The 18,994-nt window shown below is 45.5% G+C and overlaps 1 protein-coding gene across 1 annotated transcript; it reads right to left on the minus strand.

Moving 5' to 3' along the window:
• Window positions 1-2,696: 2,696 nt before the first annotated feature.
• On the minus strand, window positions 2,697-18,330 carry pitpnb (phosphatidylinositol transfer protein, beta). Its single transcript, XM_056432614.1, has 12 exons — window positions 18,279-18,330; window positions 12,358-12,388; window positions 11,481-11,626; window positions 9,897-9,988; window positions 9,435-9,442; window positions 7,450-7,524; window positions 7,129-7,212; window positions 6,589-6,666; window positions 6,406-6,510; window positions 5,934-6,056; window positions 5,756-5,844; window positions 2,697-4,956 (listed from the first exon to the last, which is right to left on the minus strand). The coding sequence occupies exons 1-11, from the start codon at window positions 18,296-18,298 to the stop codon at window positions 5,797-5,799; spliced, it is 810 nt and encodes a 269-aa protein (XP_056288589.1). The 5' UTR covers window positions 18,299-18,330; the 3' UTR covers window positions 2,697-4,956; window positions 5,756-5,796.
• Between the last annotated feature and the right edge of the window lie 664 nt (window positions 18,331-18,994).

Raw genomic sequence — 18,994 nt, forward strand, 5'->3', positions numbered from 1 at the left:
CAGAAGCAATCGATCCCTAGCACTTGGATCTGTAGACGAACAGCGTTTATTATGCATTCTTGTCTGTACATTCTAAAAACTACTGTTGTTGAGTCACGGAATGTAATTTAAGGATGGTTTCAGCCGAGAAGTTAGTTGTTTAAGCATCAAATCTGTGGTCGGTTTATCGAGATTCAGCCTAATAAGGATATGCGACGGAGATTTGGGGTCCTGCTCGCGGGACCTCTGAGCTCCGGGCGCTCAGCGCGCTGTGTGGCCCCCGAGAGAAGCCTGATCTCGGCAGGACTTTTTGAAATGCTCCGCTGGCTCTGACGTCTCCGTAGCGGCTAAACATGAGATATAATTAGGTTTTGGAGGATCTAAAGAGCACAAAGAGTTTATTATTTATTAAAAGATAACGTTACGTCAATTTGACTGAAGGTTAAGATTCATAACTTCATATTGTAGCGACCCTGGGTCAGGAAAGCTACGAGACGTTGTATAGTTATTACTAGTGTTGTTACGAGATGTGCCGACGCTTCGCAGCGTGTGTCGAGTGATGGAGGGGGCGTTTCCTCGAAGCGCGTATCGAGGCTTGCTTCATTTAGGGGAGGAGCCAAACATGATGACGTCCGAAGCCTCGCTGCCCGGCTGTACCACGTGACTGCTTCGGGAAGCGGTTCAGATTTTGCCGGGAGGTTTGACAGCGATATAAACCCCTCAGGCTCCATTCAACATGTGGGTTGTTGGTTGAGAGTTTGGAGAGTTAGGAGAGTGAGGAGAGAAGGATAGGTGATAAGATGGAACTGTTGAGAAACTGTTATTTCTGGAAAAAAATGAATAAAATGTCCCTTGTCCTGTACATCACTGTCCAAGTTACACAAGCATATTCAGTCCCCTCTTCCTAGTTACACACACACACACACACACACACACACACACACACACACACACACACACACACACACACACACACACACACACACACACACACACACACACACACACACACACACACACACACACACACACTGTTCTGCCTGCTTAAGCCCATGCCATTTTCCTAAAGTTACATAATAACATTATTACACAACCTGCCGTATCATATGATACTACCATTTTGGGAACATTTACACACACAGAATACATTCAAAAAATATTTTATTATGCACATATGTGATCATTTATGTACAGAAATGATTTGGTCATACATTTTTGTAATTCATAGTCATTCCCAACAGCCATAACAGACACACACACATTCAATGCATCACATGATGTGGTTCAGATACAGCTGCCTGTGATTATGCACTTGGCCACTAGGGGGTGTCGTGAGCACATGAAGCTTCGAGAAATGAACCCTTTCTCGAACCAATTGGCTGAAGTGGTTCGATGCCTCATGAGGCTTCATCTCACCATCACTAGTTATTACCGTTTATTCGTAGCCTACGCCAAACAGTGAACACCGCAACACATTCTACTCCACTGTAAAGTATTTTACAGTGAATAAGTGGAGTAAATTCATGAGCAAGAACAGTTGATGTGGTGACGTCACAAGACCAGAAAGACCGTCCTGAGAGTCCGGACTCCCAAGACCAGACTCCCAAGACCAGACTCCCAAGACCAGACTCCCAAGACCAGACTCCCAAGACCAGACTCCCAAGACCAGACTCACAAGTCCAGACTCCCAAGACCAGACCCACAAGACCAGACTCCCAAGACCAGACTCCCAAGACCAGACTCACAAGACCAGACTCCCAAGACCAGACTCCAAAGACCAGATTCCAAAAGAACACGAGTCTGTACTCAGTGTTCTTGGAAATGATAAACGGCTGAAGTCAAAAAGCTGTCTAGGCTAACTTCTGCTAACGGTTAGCTGAGCGAGTGAACTTCAGCGTCATGTGCCAGGCAGAAGTAGTAGAGCACAACACACCAGGTGCATCACACTCCTGTGACCAATCATGCTTCAGACAGAGGTTCGCACCGCCCCAGCTCATTTGAATAGACGGACACGTAAATGTCACACATGAATAAATGAAGAAATACGTGTGGACACGTAAATAGAGAAATAAATAAATGAAGAAATACAGAAATGTAGAGATATATTTATTTAATGATGTCCTGTTGATTTATAACTTATATTTATTAATTCCTATATTTATTTAAGCATTTATTTATTTATATTTATTCCTATATTTATTCATGCATTTATTTATTTATACATGTCATTTTGAGTCCTCCATAGAAGTTAACGTTACATGTGTGTGTGTGTGCATTGAAGTGTGTAATGCTGTAGAAGTACTCTATGACTCTACACGTATGTGCTATTCCTACTAAAGGTATGATGTCGTTGTATTAAGTATATAAACTTAAAGAAGTGAAAGTAAAATGACTCATTTCAGAATAATGTATATTATGATTATGTTATATGTTGCAGCTGGAGAAGGGTTGCGAGATATACATTTTTACTTTATATATATGTAAAACTGTAGACTACTTTCTCCCTCTTCTCATCTTCCCTCCATCCTCTCTCCTTTCTTCTCCCCTCCCTCCTCCCTCCTCTCCCCTCCTCCCTGAAGTTTGACCCTAACGTACTTGAAGGATATCGTTACCGTCTGAGTCTCTTATCATATCCCTGAATCCTCAGTCTGTTGAAGCCCTTCACAGGAGGCGACCCCTGACGACCCCAACACGAGACGCCCACACAGGAAACATGATTCTCTTATTTGATCAAATTTATTAGATATAGTTATGTTCCACCGTCGAGACCTTCATGTCACAGCCTGAGCGCCGTGGAAACAAAACAAACATGAACTAATCGTATTACATTCACTCCAAGTCCCCTGAATGTTGTCAGAAAAGAGAAAACAAGAGTACGGCGTGAATCTGTCAAACACAAAAACAGTAGATTTTGCAAGTGCGTGTTCATGATCACGACAAAGACAGTAAAGAGAGCCGTGTGTTGGGCTCCTCAGCTCTTTAGCCCCACCCCCCCCAGAGTCAGACCCTGGCCACGCCCCCACACGACCCCCTACGGGACCCCGACATCCTCAAACCGGTCAGGCTCTTCACTCCCAGTCTGGGATCTGAGGGGTTTGATTCTGAGGAAAAGCCCCCCCCCTCCCCTCCTTTTTTAAAATGCATTTATTTATTTATTTAAATATGTATTTATTTATATATAAATAAAGATATATAAATATATATTACATATATAAATAATATATACATTTATATTATATATAAATATACATTTATATATATATACACACTTATATTATATATATATATATAGCCTGATCAAACAAACAAAAATAAATGAAAATAATAATAATTAAATAAAAAGCTGTTGAGCATGCAGATCCAAATGTGGAGTCGTTTCATTATTCATCTTATTTTTAGGAAACCTCTCGCGTACTGACCTAGCGGCTCGTGCACGCTCGTGCACGCCCGTCTCCGGGCCGTGCACGTTCACGAGCGCCGCCTCGTCAGCGGTATTGAACGACGGACCCGACTCACGTAGTCGCAGCGAGTCGTCCATTCAAGTCAGTGTTTGTATGTACGTGTCCATTTCTACAATGGGCCTATTATAAAGTACACTTATTACTCTCTTTTAAACCGGTCGGTCACACACACACACACTGGTTACCATGAGACATAAAACCCACTCAGTCTGGATCACATGATCAGAGAACACATGGAGCACCTCCAGAGGATCAGGGGCCAACGGGACGCGTCAAACCAGCAGAAACAACATTATTAAATAAAAAGATGGAACTAAGTTATTCAATGTTTAACCAGAAACCGTTCAGATGAATTAAATCAAATTTAAGAAACACACAGAGCGCTCGTCGATCCACAGCTGCAACCAACACCAGGAGGGGATATATATATATATATAAAAATATATATATTTGAAAAAAAAGCTTCTTTTATTTTAATATACATATAAATAAATATATATATATAAAAATTAAATAAAAGAAGCTTTTGTGGAGACTCCACCCGACCATGATTCATTAAGATTGAAGGCGGCTGGTAACACTAACAAGCGCACACACACACACACACACACACACACACACACACACAGGCATATGGTACAGACTCTCTCTCTTGAGTGACAGCTGCTGCACACATGCAATGACAGTTTAGCGAGGAGTTGCTGTTGTCCACATACACTTGTGAGGAGGAGGAGGAAGAGGAGGATGGGGGTGGGTCGGGGGGGACATTAGCAGAGAATTATCCATCATGCATGAGCATTATTAACTTTGCTTTGAACCATAGCCTCAAAATGAAAAGAAACAAACAATGAAAAATAAAAAAAGCATCCATATTCCAGACTAAGGTCCACACAGAGGAGCCGGAGGAGGAGGAACATCCAGACACATCTTCACCAGGACTAGAGTACAGACGACACTGAGGGACGAGGACAGACGGGTAGAATACGAGGGGAGGTGGGAATAAACGGTCCAAAACCTGCTGAAGTCATCCGAGACCAAATGTTGAACCGAAAAACATTCTAATGGATTCCAAAAGGCGTTGTTGACCTTCTGAGTCACGGGTCACACACCTGAATACAAACACAGCCCATTGTAATAATAAACTAACATTTACATATCAGGCCATTTCTGTGCAAAGAGTTGTTTTCTTCTTTTTGTGTTGTTTGTTTTCTATATATATTTACACACACACACATATATATATATTTATATGTATATATATGTATGCGACACCATGTTTTCTGTTGTGAACAGGAGGCTTGTGATCGGGGTAGAATCTGTACAGTACTGTTAACCAATCTTCATCATCAAACCCCCCGATGCATCATGGGAGACGGGGAGGAGAAGACGCAGCGCCAGGCCTCCTCCTCATCGTGGTGGACGTTGTCTCTGATGACGTCATCGTGACGGGTTTGGTTGATTTGCCTCATTGCTCATGAGCAGCACTGGTGCCTCGAATCGGACCTGTATTACGCAGCTGGGAGAGAGAGAGGGGGGGAGGAGTTAGAGCAGGGGAGAGAGAGGGGGAGGAGTTAGAGCGGCGCCTCCACCTGCACAACAAACAGTCGAGCTCGGGCTGCACTGAAAAGGCTTTTTACGGTCAAATCAAAGTTTTGAAAAGTCTGTCGTCACATTTTATGAAGTTCTCGCCCTTTCTCTCCTCCCTCCTCCCTCCTCTCTCCCTCTCCCTCCTCTCCTCTCTCTCTCCTCTCTCTCCCCTCCTATCTCTTCTCTCTCCTCCTCTATCCCACCTATATCCTCTATCATCTCTCCTCCTCTCCCTACTCCCTTCCTTCTCTCCTCACTCCTTCCTCTTCCTCCCTTCTTCTCCTCTCTCCTCTCCTCCCTCCTTAAGCCCGCTGTGTAATACATCTGAAAACCTGCGGATGGAGATATTGGGGATAAGTGTCAGCCACAGCCACCAGTAGAATCTAATTCTATTAATAGCATAATAATAATAATAATATTAGTGCAGCCTAATTCTTTTTATCTAAAACTTTGCAGAAATTCCAACTTTTAAAAAAGTTCAGTGCCGTCGGAAAACAGACAGAAAGGAAAACAGTGACAGCAAGGTGTGAAGACGAGTGCAGGAGAACGTGAAGACGAGAACGTGAAGCTGTGAGTTGATGAAGAGCGTCGAGCGACACGAGCAACAAACAAAATGTCAGGCAGGTGAGAAATGAAGTGGAGTTAAAAACAGAAAAGGGGAGGAGCTAGTGAGCCAGCGGCAGGAGGAGGCGGTCCGTGCGCATGCAGCCCCCCACGGTGAGACTTACTCAGCCTGCCTCTAGTGTTTTTGACCTACAGCCACCGGCCTCTACGCGTCTGTTGCAGAGGTGCCTCGCACGTCTCCCTTCTGTCGCATCTGACCGGGAGTAAAGAGGGTTAAAGATGATGTCATCATCCACCATTCACCACGGAGAACTCCCCTCCGGTCCCCGGTGAGATATTTACCTCCTCCAGCTCCTTCTGGGTCTCCGCCTCCATCCGCCTGATGTCCTCCATGGTCAGGCCCACCCACCTGTCGATCCAGCAGAACAGCTGGCGGTGGAAGTTGGTGAAGATACGCCTCTCTTGCTGTGAGGAGGAACCAGAAGACGACAAATATATCAAGACTCGTCGTTTTCCTGGTTTTTGGGTCCACGTCGGATCGTTTCCCCCAAATTGTAGTCAAAAAAAATCAACCGTCTCTGCCTTCAATTTGAAGGAAATGTCTCCCCCTGCTGTCCAAAAGAGGAACTACACTCACAGAAAATCAAAGCAATTCATATAATAATCACATAATATTTGAACATGTAAAAATTGTGATATTTATAAAGTGCACACTTGCAGGTGTATTTAAAGTGTTTCCACTCGTATAAATGTAGATGATGACATCATAAACCACTGCATTAAAAAGGTATAATAAGTCCACGTGAGTCTTTACCGTGTGGATGAAGTTCTCTACTTTGGTCTGCAGGCCCCACCATCTGAACTTCACCGTGACCAGTTTGTAGGCGCACATGGAGGGGCAGTCGGTCTTCAGCTCGTTCTGCGGAGGAGGCGAGAGCGTTAAACACTCAGAGACAGGGAGACAGCAGCTGGGGAAGCTCCGCCTCCACGTCTCTACCTTCCAGTCGGGTCCGAGGGGTCCTCGGCCCGTCTTGGCGGATTGGAAGAGAGCGGGGTCTTCTTCTGGCTTGTAGTCCTGAAACGAGAAGAAAAACACTGAAGTTTAGGATCCTGAGAGAAACGGACTTACCCTCCTGACCACCAGGGGGCGACTCCTCTGGTTGTATAGAAGTCTATGCAGCTTTAACACATGAAGCATAGACTTCTATACAAGTTGTCAAACCCCTGGTGGAGTCAGGAGAATGCAGCTTTAACACATGAAGCATAGACTTCTATACAAGCAGAGGAGCCCCCTGGTGGTCAGGAGAGAGAATGCAGCTTTAACACATGAAGCATAGACTTCTATACAACCAGAGGAGTCGCCCTCTGGTGGTCAGGAGAGAGAATGCAGTTAACTTGAGTTGAGTTGATCCGTGGAGACATTGAAGGCAACACAAGACTTAAGAGACTCTGGCTGCTCTTCCTCCTCGGGGTGGAGACATTCCTGCTGCGCGCTTTGTGAACGGCATTAAAACAACAACAACAACAACAAACTCACGCCGTGGGTGACTTCCTCTCTGCTGGCGATGTCGATGGGCGACACCTCCACGGTCCTCCACGTCTGCTCGTCCAGGTCATGGACCTGACAGAGAAAAGACAGGCGGGTGAAGCGCTGCTCGGCATGCTGGGAACACAACAACACTTTGTTTATTCAAACCTGCGCCGAGCAAATGAAGTAAACAAATGAGATTCAACCTTTTCCTCCCCTGATTTCACTTCATGGAGTCAGGGAGAATGCATGAAAGATGGCTGCTGTGTTGCATTGTGGGAAATGTAGGACAAAGTGTTTTAGGGCAATAACAAAACAAACCACACTTACATTTTCTATCGTCCCCATATCGGGTTTGTGCCACGTCTCGATCTTTATCATGAAGTCGTCCTTCATGTACTCGTTCTGAGGAGAGGAGGAGCGAGAAGCCGTGAGACGTTCTGACACCACGGCCTGAATCCCATTAACCAATCAGGACCTTCATGCAGGAACTAGCGGAGCAGCTCAGGTCTACGTTAAACCTCCGTTAGCGTGCAGGTGAACGTCTGCTGCACCGTAGTACCCGTGTACCGGGTACTCTACCGGCAAAATATCCCAGTATTACACCGTTATTACCATCTTTATATCATTAAAGTTACAATCAGTGCCGCAAACACAGCAGGTCAAAGGTCAACCTGCCCCTAAGAAATATAATGCTGACCCTGATGTCACTAGAGGGGCAACAGATGACCCACAATGACCTCTGAGGATTATGATCATTTAATAGCTTTTTAGGTAGGCACACACACAAAAATCAATAAATAAAAATAAATATTATGAAAAAAACAAAGAAATAATTGTATGCATGTAAAGAATTTCATTAACAATTGTAAATAGTTGTTTAAAAAATTTAACAATAAATAACCACAAATAAGAATAACATTTAATATGATTGTCTGTTTTTTCTTCCATAAAAATCTAAGAAAACACTTTAAATCAGTTTCTAATAGTCTTATAGTCTTATTATTCTCTAATAGTCTTATTGCCTAATAGTCTTATTATTGTCTAATAGTCTTATTATTGTCTAATAGTCTTATTATTCTCTAATAGTCTTATTATTGTCTAATAGTCTTATTCTTGCCTAATAGTCTTATTATTGTCTAATAGTCTTATTATTGTCTAATAGTCTTATTATTGTCTAATAGTCTTATTATTGCCTAATAGTCTTATTATTGCCTAATAGTCTTATTATTGCCCAATAGTCTTATTATTGCCCAATAGTCTTATTATTGCCCAAGTCTTATTATTGCCTAATAGTCTTATTATTGTCAAATAGTCTTATTATTACCTAATAGTCTTATTATTGTCTAATAGTCTTATTATTGCCTAATAGTCTTATTATTGCCTAATAGTCTTATTATTGCCTAATAGTCTTATTATTGCCTAATAGTGTTATTATTGCCTAATAGTGTTATTATTGCCTAATAGTCTTATTATTCTCTAATAGTCTTATTATTATCTAAGTCTTATTATTGCCTAATAGTCTTATTATTGTCTAATAGTCTTATTATTGTCTAATAGTCTTATTATTGTCTAATAGACTTATTATTCTCTAATAGATAGATAGATAAATAGATAGATATATACTTTATTAATCCCCAAGGGGAAATTTGTCGTGACAGTAGCAGCACCAATAAACCAAACACACAAGAATAAATTAAAAAAAACACAAAATATAAGAAACAGGGATGAAAGATATAGAAGTATACAAAGTAAAATAAAAGTAAAATACAAAACAATATATATGTACATATACAACACACATGCATACACAACACACAACACAAATGACAAATCAAATACAAAAATATTAAATATAATAGTCTTATTATTGTCTAATAGTCTTATTATTCTCTAATAGTCTTATTATTGTCTAATAGACTTATTATTGCCTAATAGTCTTATTATTGTATAATAGTCTTATTGCCTAATAGTCTTATTATTGTCTAATAGTCTTATTTTTGTCTAATAGTCTTATTATTGCCTAATAGTCTTATTATTGTCTAATAGTCTTATTATTGTCTAATAGTCTTATTTTTGTCTAATAGTCTTATTATTGCCTAATAGTCTTATTATTGTATAATAGTCTTATTGCCTAATAGTCTTATTATTGTCTAATAGTCTTATTATTGACATTTCTATGACAATTGATCACATACTGTGAGCCTAAATAAGTATATTTATTATTTTTGAACAATTAAATGTTATTTCACAAGTTTTAAAAAGTGAATCAGAGCAAACTTCTCCGTAAAGTAAAAGACATAAAAACTACTCACCGTCACGACTGCAGCGGCAGGAGGAAGAGGATAGATAAGGGGAGAGGAAGAGGAGAGATAAGAGGAGAGATAGAGGAGAGACAAGAGGAGAGGAAGAGGAGAGACAAGAGGAGGAAGAGGAGAGACAAGAGAGGAAGAGGAGAGATAAGGGGAGAGGAAGAGGAGAGACAAGAGGAGAGGAAGAGGAGAGACAAGAGGAGAGGCAAGAGGAGAGGAAAAGAAGAGACAAGAGAGGAAGAGGAGAGGAGAGAGGAGAGGAAGAGGAGAGATAAGGGGAGAGGAAGAGGAGAGACAAGAGGAGAGGCAAGAGGAGAGGAAAGAAAGAGGAGACACAAGAGGAGAGGAAGAGGAGGGAGAGGAAAGGAAGAGGAGAGACAACAGAGTCAATACAAACAGAATCTATTTCAACTGGCATAGAAAACACAGCATGAGGTGGTAAGCCCCGGTTGGGCGGGTACTCACTGGTGCGGCAGTACGGGTAGGCGTTCCAGGCCTTCTCGTGGAACACCAGCGCTCCCTCTGGTGCGATCATCTTCACGTAACCGGGGACTTTACTGCGGAGCAACAGGAAGCCACACAATCGATCACTCGATGGAGACGGTTACGTCCAGGACTCGTCTTCAGAGACGAGTGAACGCTGAGGATTCATTCTGGGAGGAGACTTAAAATTAACTTGTTGTTGAGAACCAGAAGAACCAGAAGAACCAGTTACTCTGGTGATAATAAGAGGTGGTTTTATGAATGGGCTGCTTTGATTGACAGGCCTCTCTACCAGACTTGCATCATGTCCATATATGGTCACTTCACGTTCACCGGTTTGCGAGAAAAAACAAAATGGTGACGGCTGTAATCCCCAACGTGACATTTTAAAACGTCAGGCCGGCGGGTGTCATCACCACGACGACGTCATCACCACGACGACGGCCACTTCTCTTACAGAGTCTACGGGTCGGGGGTCAGCGGCTTCATGTGAACACGCTTCTACTGTCGAGCGCCGTCCGCTTCCAGAGGGGAGGGCGGGAAAACCAGATGGCGTTCCCGTTGCCACGGCTACAGGTCTCATGTGTCGCCCTCCTTCGGTTCCTCGCTCCGGGAGGGGGCGTCGGCCAACAGGTAACGGCGTCTGGACATCGTCAGGTCGAGCTGACGCCACCTCAGTTCTGTGATGTCACCCAGCGGCGGCAACGGTTTCCTTTCAGGAGAACTCTTCACCTGGAGAACCCTTCACCTGGAGAACCTGACTTGGAGAACCCTTCACTTGGAGAACCTCTCACTTGGAGAACCCTTCACCTGGAGAACCCTTCACATGGAGAACCTCTCACTTGGAGAACCCTTCACCTGGAGAACCTCTCACTTGGTGAACCCTTTACTTGGAGAACCCTTCACATGGAGAACCTCTCACTTGGAGAACCCTTCACCTGGAGAACCTCTCACTTGGTGAACCCTTCACTTGGAGAACCCTTCACCTGGAGAACCTTTCACCTGGAGAACTTCTCACTTGGAGAATCTCTCACCTGGAGAACCCTTCACCTGGAGAACCCTTCACTTGGAGAACCTCTCACTTGGAGAACCTCTCACTTGGAGAACCCTTCACCTGGAGAACCTTTCACTTGGAGAAACTCTCACTTGGAGAACCCTTCACCTGGAGAACCTTTCACTTGGAGAATCTCTCACCTGCAGAACCCTTCACCTGGAGAACCTCTCACCTGGAGAATCCTTCACTTGGAGAACTTCTCACTTGGAGAACTTCTCACTTGGAGAACTTCTCACTTGGAGAATCTCTCACCTGGAGAACCCTTCACTTGGAGAACCTCTCACCTGGAGAACCCTTCACCTGGAGAACCCTTCACTTGGAGAACCTCTCACCTGGAGAACCCTTCACTTGGAGAACCCTTCACCTGGAGAACCCTTCACTTGGAGAACCTCTCACTTGGAGAACCTCTCACTTGGAGAACCTCTCACTTGGAGAACCTCTCACCTGGAGAACCCTTCACTTGGAGAACCTCTCACCTGGAGAACCCTTCACCTGGAGAACCCTTCACTTGCCTCTTGAGATGGTAGATCTTGTGCGTGTACTGGCCCTTCTCCCCGTCCTTCTCGTACGGCTCATTCTTCAGCACCTCGATGCCCTCGCCGCCGCCCGTCTCGTTCTTACTGGCCTCGGCCACCGAGAACAGCTGCCCTACTTGATACTGGAGGAGGAGAAGAAGTAAGAGGAAGGAGAAGAAGAAAGAGAACACGAAGAAAAAGAAGAAGAAGAAAGGGAAGAAAGAGAACATGAAGACGAAGAAGATGTAAGAGGAAGGAGAATAAGACAAGGAAGAAGAAGGAGAAGATGAAGTAAGAGGAAGAAGAAGACGAAGAAGATTAAAAATGGAGGTGAACTGCAGGAAGAAGGAATCCTGTGATTGTTTCCCGCAGGGCCCTGAAGTTAAGGATGCAGTACCACTAACAGCCACTTGGCGCTACACAGGAAATTCAGGCTGTGTTCTAGTCTCCTGAAAAAGCTTTGGAACGCCTGTTTTGGAAGTTCTTGAGCAAGGCACTAAGAGTTGCTCCCTGCAGCCGTGTCCACGGGGTGAAAGGAGCAGGCTGTACGTCTCTTTGGATCAGAGCGTCAGTGAAAGTGAAAGCGGCGCCGCCTCCAGGAAGCTCGCCATGTCTCTCCGGTACGGTACGGCACCGGAGAGGAAAGAACCTCGGGCCGGGCTCGCCGGTCGGGTTTGTTTTTGCAGGGTGGATAAAAACAGGAAGAAGCGAGTCCTGCAAAGAGAAAGACGACGAGAGACGGTCGTGGTCGTTGTTTCCAGACGTCACACGGCGCTCTCCAACAGGCGGACCCGTCTCCTAGGCAACGCAGCACTCAGCCGCATAACAATACGCATCTTATAGGAGCCGAGCAGTCGGGACAGCGGTTACTCACCTCCTCCACAGAGACCGGCAACACCACACGGCTGGGGGGCAACAAAGAGGAACACATTAGTGTGTACAGAGAGAAAACAACAACAACAACATCATCATGTGTCAGAGTGTGAACGGCACTGAGGAGCCTGTGGAGGAACTTCACTCTGACCAGATCTGGGGTAAAGAAATGAAGTGGAAAATCAGTTTAGTCTCCAACAGTCAGCAGCTACAGGACAACCACGAGACACAATCACCACGACAACCACGAGACACAATCACCACGACAACCAAGATGTTTTTTATTTGTCACATACACACACAGGGTGTGCAGTGAAATGAAAGTGGCAATGCTCAGCAGGAATGTGCAAGGGCAACAAGTACACACTATTTACAATAAAAAACAACACAATATTTACAGTAAGTGTGTGTGTGTGTGTGTGTGTGTGCCTAAGAGGGGCAGTTGTGTGGGTCTATGTGGGGGTCCTGGTGAGGTCGGAGTTCACAGTCCTGATGGCCTGAGGAAAGAAACTCCGTCTCAGTCTCTCTGTTCTTGCAGCGTGACTACGGAGGCGCCTGCCTGACCGCAGCAGCTGAAACAGTCTGTTGTTGGGGTGGTGAGGATCCTTCATGATCCTGCCGGCTCTGGTTCTGCACCTCCTGGTGTACAAGTCCTGCAGGGTGGGAGTGTAGTTCAATAGTGCGCTCAGCCGAACGCACTACTCTCTGCAGAGCCTTCCTGTCCTGAGCGGAGCAGTTGCCAAACCAGGCTGTGATGCTTCCTGTCAGGACGCTCTCTACAGCTCCAGAGTAGAAGGACTGAAGGATCCTCTGGGAAACTTTAAATTTCCTCAGCTGCCTGAGGTGGTAGAGGCGCTGCCTTGCCTTTCTCACCAGAGTGTCTGTGTTTGTTGACCATGTCAGATCCTCGGTGATGTGGACTCCCAGGTATTTATACCCGCTCACCCTCTCCACAGTAGTCCCGTTAATCCCCAGTGGTGAGTACGTCCTCTGTTGTTGTACCCTCCTAAAGTCCACAATCAGCTCCTTAGTTTTGGTGACATTCATGATGAGGCTGTTGTCCTGGCACCAGAGTGACAGATCAGCAACTTCCTCCAGGTAGGCCTTCTCATCGTTGTCGGAGATCAGGCCCACCACCACTGTGTCATCCGCAAACTTGATGATGGTGTTGGAGCTGAACCTGGCCACACAGTCATGTGTGTACAGGGAGTACAGTAGGGGCTGAGGACGCAACCCTGGGGGATCCTGTGTTCAGGGTGAGGGATTTGAGGTGTGTCTGCCCACCCTGACCACCTGTGGCCTGGCGGTCAGGAAGTCCAGGATCCAAGCACACAGGGGTGTTCAGTCCCAGCTCAATCAGCTTGCCGGCCAGTCTGGAGGGACTATGGTGTTGAAAGCTGAACTATAATCAATGAACAGCAGTCTCACATAGCCCCCTCTGGCTGTCCAGATGAGAGAGTGTGGTGTGCAGTACCTGGGAGACAGCATCATCCGTGGATCTGTTTGGGCGATAAGCAAACTGCAGCGGGTCCATGGAGGAAGGAGGAAGGCGCAGATGTAGTCCTTTATCAGCCTCTCAAAGCATTTCATGACCACCGAGGTGAGGGCCACCGCTCGGTAGTCATTCATACATGCTGGAGAAGCATTCTTGGGCACAGGGACAATAGTGGATCTCTTGAAGCAGGCGGGGACCACGGACTCAGCCAGGGAGAGGTTGAATATTGTGGTGAACACTGGAGCTAGCTGGTTAGCACAGGTCTTCAGTACTCGCCCAGATATGCCATCTGGACCTGCAGCTTTCCTGGTGTTCACCCTCAACAGAGCCCTCCTCACACTGTGCTCGGTCACAGAGTGTGTGTTCATCCCCAGCGGTAGAACTCACCTCGGCTACGCTTAACGTGTTGTTGTTAGCGGCGAGCTAGCGCTGTTGTTGCTAGCCTCAAACCGTGCATAAAATGAGTTCAGGTCGTCCGCTAGGATGCGTCGGCACTCACCATAGCGCGGGGTCTGCTCTGGTAGTCTGTGATAGTCCGTAGCCCCTGCCATAGGCGCCTGGTGTCGCGCTGCTCCATCTGTGATTCCACTCTGTCTCGGTACCTCCTTTTGGCTTCCTTCACGCCCTCCTCAGTCCATAGACCGCTGCCTTGTACTCGTCCATGTTGCGGATACAAGACCGGAGTTATAGGCAGCAATGCAGGCGTTCACAGCTTCACGGATGGATCTATCAACCCACGGCTTTTGGTTAGGAAAGACCCTAACTTTTACCGTGGGGCGATGGTGTCCGCCAGCGTTGCTATGAGGCTCATTGCTACTTCAAAACTCGCTGACGTCACTGGAACTGGATTGGATCATGTCCCAGTCGGCGACACGCAGAGCGTCCTGTAGCTCAGCCTCTGATTGGTCAGACCACCGCTTCACGTTCCTCGTCACTACCGCTTCCGCGCGATCTTTTGCGGTACCCGGAAGCAGAAAAATGGCGGCATGGTCTGATTTTCCGAGCGGAGGAGAGAGACAGCCTTGTAGCCTCTCTTGAATGGCGATAGCAGTGGTCCAACGTTCTTTCCCTCTGGTAGCACCGTAATGTGCTGGTGAAAGTTCGGCATGACTTTTTAGGTTTGCCTTGTTAAAGTCCCAGCCACCACCACAGCCGCGTCGGGATACTTGTTCTGATGCCGACATAACACATCATGTAGGTCCGATAGTGCTACGTCGGTGTCCGCTTGTGGTGGTATGTAGACGGCTGTGGTGATGACCGAGCTGAACTCCGGGGAAGGTAGAATGGACGGCATGAGATCGTCAGATGTTCCAGGTTCGGAGCAGGGACGAGGAAGGGTCTTTATGTTCTTGGGGGCGCACCACATGTTGTTTGTCATGAAACAAACCCCTCCACCCTTAGATTTACCAGACTCTTCCGTTCTGTCTGCACGGAAAACAGAGAAGGACTCGGTTGGGCATATGACTCGATCCGGCACCAGCGGGTCAGCCATGTTTCCGCCAGACAAAGATATTACAGTCCTCATGTCCCGTTGGAATCTGATCCTTGCCTAACATCATCCATCTTATTTTCCAGAGACTGGACGTTAGCAAGAAGGATGCTGGGCAGAGGTGGCGGTGGGCTTGAACTCTCAGTCTGTTCCAATTCCGCTCCGTTTCCCTCGATGTTTTCGTCGTCTCCCGTAGTAGCGGCTCCACTGTTGTTGTTGTGGTTCGCTCGTACGATCTCTGCCGGCCACGCTGGATCGATGGAAAAAGTGGACAAAAACCCTTGTTTTGCGCAAAAGTTTATGTCCAAAAGTGTGCTGTGGTCGTATGCTGTTAGTGCCGATGTGTTTGTGGCAAAGAAAACATTAAAAATAAACACAAAAACTAAAAGAGCGCACAATCTCCGCGGAGCTACCTCGACGGCGTCTGGACACAGCCGCGCCATCTTAACAACAGACAAGCGAGACACAATCACCACAAGACACATGACGCCTCCAGGAAGAGGGGCGGGGCTTTGTGTTCATGAACGATGAACTACACAATCACCACCATGCAACCGGCATCAACTGGAGACGCAGACGCCTGAAAAGTTAAATATAGAAACAGGATGTCCTGTTTGTCAGGCTTTACCAACAAATACCGTTTCCCCTTTAAATCAGGTAGATATATACACCTGATTTAAAGGGGAAACGGTATCTCTCTCTCTCTATATATATATATATATATATATCTTGTCCAAACAGACAAGACTTAAACAGGTGCATATTTAGCCCATATGTCACTGTTACAGCATGAAGGAATTCACTTTCCTCCCCGTTGCTTTCAGGACAAGAAGACGGTCAGATCCGACGTAAACAACTCGGCCGTCGTGACGTCGTGCAACAGCCTCGTCAAAGACGATGGATACGGTCAATCGGACCCGCAACAGGAACTTTACAGCAGAAAGGATCCAAGGAGAATAAATCAGCTAAATTATCAGTTTTTATATCGTTTTTATTTTAAATTGAAGCTTTTTGGACAGAGCTGAGACGTTAATCTGTGGAAGCAGCGATAGATTTGCTGTCTTCTCATCGCTCCGATTGTAACTCAGGATTATCATTCAAAAGCATTTGTGTTTTTGCTTCTAGATCAAGTCAGCAAGAAGAACAACCTGCGCTTCACTTTGATTATTTCCTGTGTTGTTCCAGAGAGACCAGCGTCTGTCCAACTGCATCCAGAATAGTCACTAATATTCATTATAAATCCAGAATAACGGCGTTCACGCTGCAGCAGGTTTACACTGGAAATAGATTTGTTGGATTATAGAAAAGGACAAATCTGTCACGAGTCGCAGGTCGAGAGGTCGTGCAGGTTAGCGTAGTTACGATAAGTCCTCCTCACGGGAGGCGAATCGAGAGCAGCTTCAACAGCTTCAGCCACGCTAGAGGTGAGAGGTCAGCTGCCGGAGCAGCAGAACATCAAACCGGTATTTAGGATCCGTTCTGGAGTCACTGACGAGATCTGAAGCACGTCTGCAGTCAGTGGAACAAAGTGAGCCACTAAACACACGTTTATTTTGCATTTATGCAAGATTACAACTTTGTGTTCCCTCTCAGAAACAAGCATCAAGTAAAACGATGTATTTATATTAAGAAGTAATGCGTTTGATTCTGTGCCTAAAACACACAGAGCGACAGCTGAAAGTAAACAACAACAAACAACTCATCCGAATGGTATTTTAATGTTGTGTTCTCGTGTATTGGGGGACAACTCATTATTATTACTACTCCATGGCTATCGGTGGATGTCGCTGCTGCAGGAACACAACATGCAAAGCTACAGATGCAAAGCTACAGACGCAAAGCTCCAGATGCATACGTCTCCAAGATCGGACACCATGTTTTCAGTTATCCGCAGTAAACAAGTAAACAAGAGGCCTGCTATGAAGGAATCGAGATTAACCACATGATGATTTGTCTGACTAGATTAGAGAGAAAATATTCTCCATCATCTGATTTTAACTGACCACTTGGTTAAAATCATCTTCAATATATCTGCGTTATTTCCTGTAGTTATATCTGGTTTTACCTGCTGGTCTCGTGCCTCTCTCTCTCCGTACCGTGTGAATTAAAGTGAGATTCTGAGAAGTATTAGGACTACTACTCCATGGATATCGGTGGATGTCGCCGCTGCAGAAACACAGCATGCAAAGCTACAGATGCAAAGCTGCAGATGCAAACGTCTCCAGGCTTCTTTATAAGAACAAAAGCACAACCAACACGCTGGTTTCCTGCGGTGCTTGAACGCAGCACGGGGAGCGGGTCAAGCGGAGCTAGTTTAACGCCCCTCGGCTACAACAAGTCCCGTTATCCGGCTTGAAGGGCACAACCGCAACGCGGACCGGCACCGGTCCTCTAAGTACGGCCGAATTCACACAGAACCGCCCACGTTCCGGTTGGACCCGGTTAACGTGCGTCGAAACGTGCGCGAGGCACACACACATGCACGCCCGCGGTCGGGGAGATGATTGTCACGCTAGCGGCGGCAGCTAAAAAGGAGCCTTAATCTGTCACTCAAAAGCTTAACGGGGGGTATAACGCCATAACGAGCCGGTAACCGGGCAGCGGCCAGAGGGTCCCACCCGTTAGAGTCTCGCAGACGGAACCGCGCGCGCTCGTGTAGTTTTTATTCGCGGCTCTCGTTTCCACGAGGAAGCTAATTATCCGCTAGCTCGGAGCTAGCAGCGCCGCAGACCGGCGTGTCCCGTTATCCACGTCCCGAGCCGCCTCGCGCAGAGCGGGGTGCGCGAGGCGGCTTCACGGGCTCCGTGGGGGGATCACGCGGCCGACGGCGCCGAACGACGCGCGCGTCTTTAGTCAATAACGTTAGAAAGTCGGATGGACGGAGACGAGACCGCGAATGCCCCAAAAGACGCGTTTAAAAACGACTCTGTGGACTCACTATTCCTTGATGAACACCATCTTCGTCACCCGGGCTGCGCCTGCGCGCTGGGGACGGACACCAGAGAGAATTATCAACAAGCTCGGTCCGCCCTCCAGGAAAACTGCGATTGGCTAAGGGGGAAATACCTTTGATATGATTTAATATTTAATTAAATAGAGACACACTGGAATAAAAAGAAAGAAAAGACACAATACATTCACTTCCTGAACTTTTGACGGTGCTAGAAAGTAAAGTACATTCACTATAAATGTACTTTAATTGCAATTGTGAGGTACTTGTACTCAACTTGAATATTTCCATTTAATGCTACTTTATGAAATCATTTTTTTTTTATTTACTCTACGTGTATTTTACATCATTATTTGATTATTATTGCAAAGTTTGCAAATATATAAATCAACAAATTTATGCTGATATATTAATATTATTTATTTCCCCAGTAATAAAAATGAGTTTCAGCTTTATATATATATATATACTATATATATAAAAATATATACTATATATATACTATATATATCTATATATATATAGTATAGATATATATATATATGGTATATTACATTCTGCATTTCAGAGTTCTTTTACTTTAGGTTCTTTAAGTTTATTTTGATGCTAATACTCGTACTTTTACAAGTAGGATTTTTACATTTGACTTGTAACAGAGTATTTATACACTGTGGTATTACTATATTCACATTTACTAAAGTAAA

Source organism: Pseudoliparis swirei, chromosome 15 (genome assembly GCF_029220125.1).
Source record: "Pseudoliparis swirei isolate HS2019 ecotype Mariana Trench chromosome 15, NWPU_hadal_v1, whole genome shotgun sequence".
Lineage (NCBI taxonomy): Eukaryota > Metazoa > Chordata > Actinopteri > Perciformes > Liparidae > Pseudoliparis > Pseudoliparis swirei.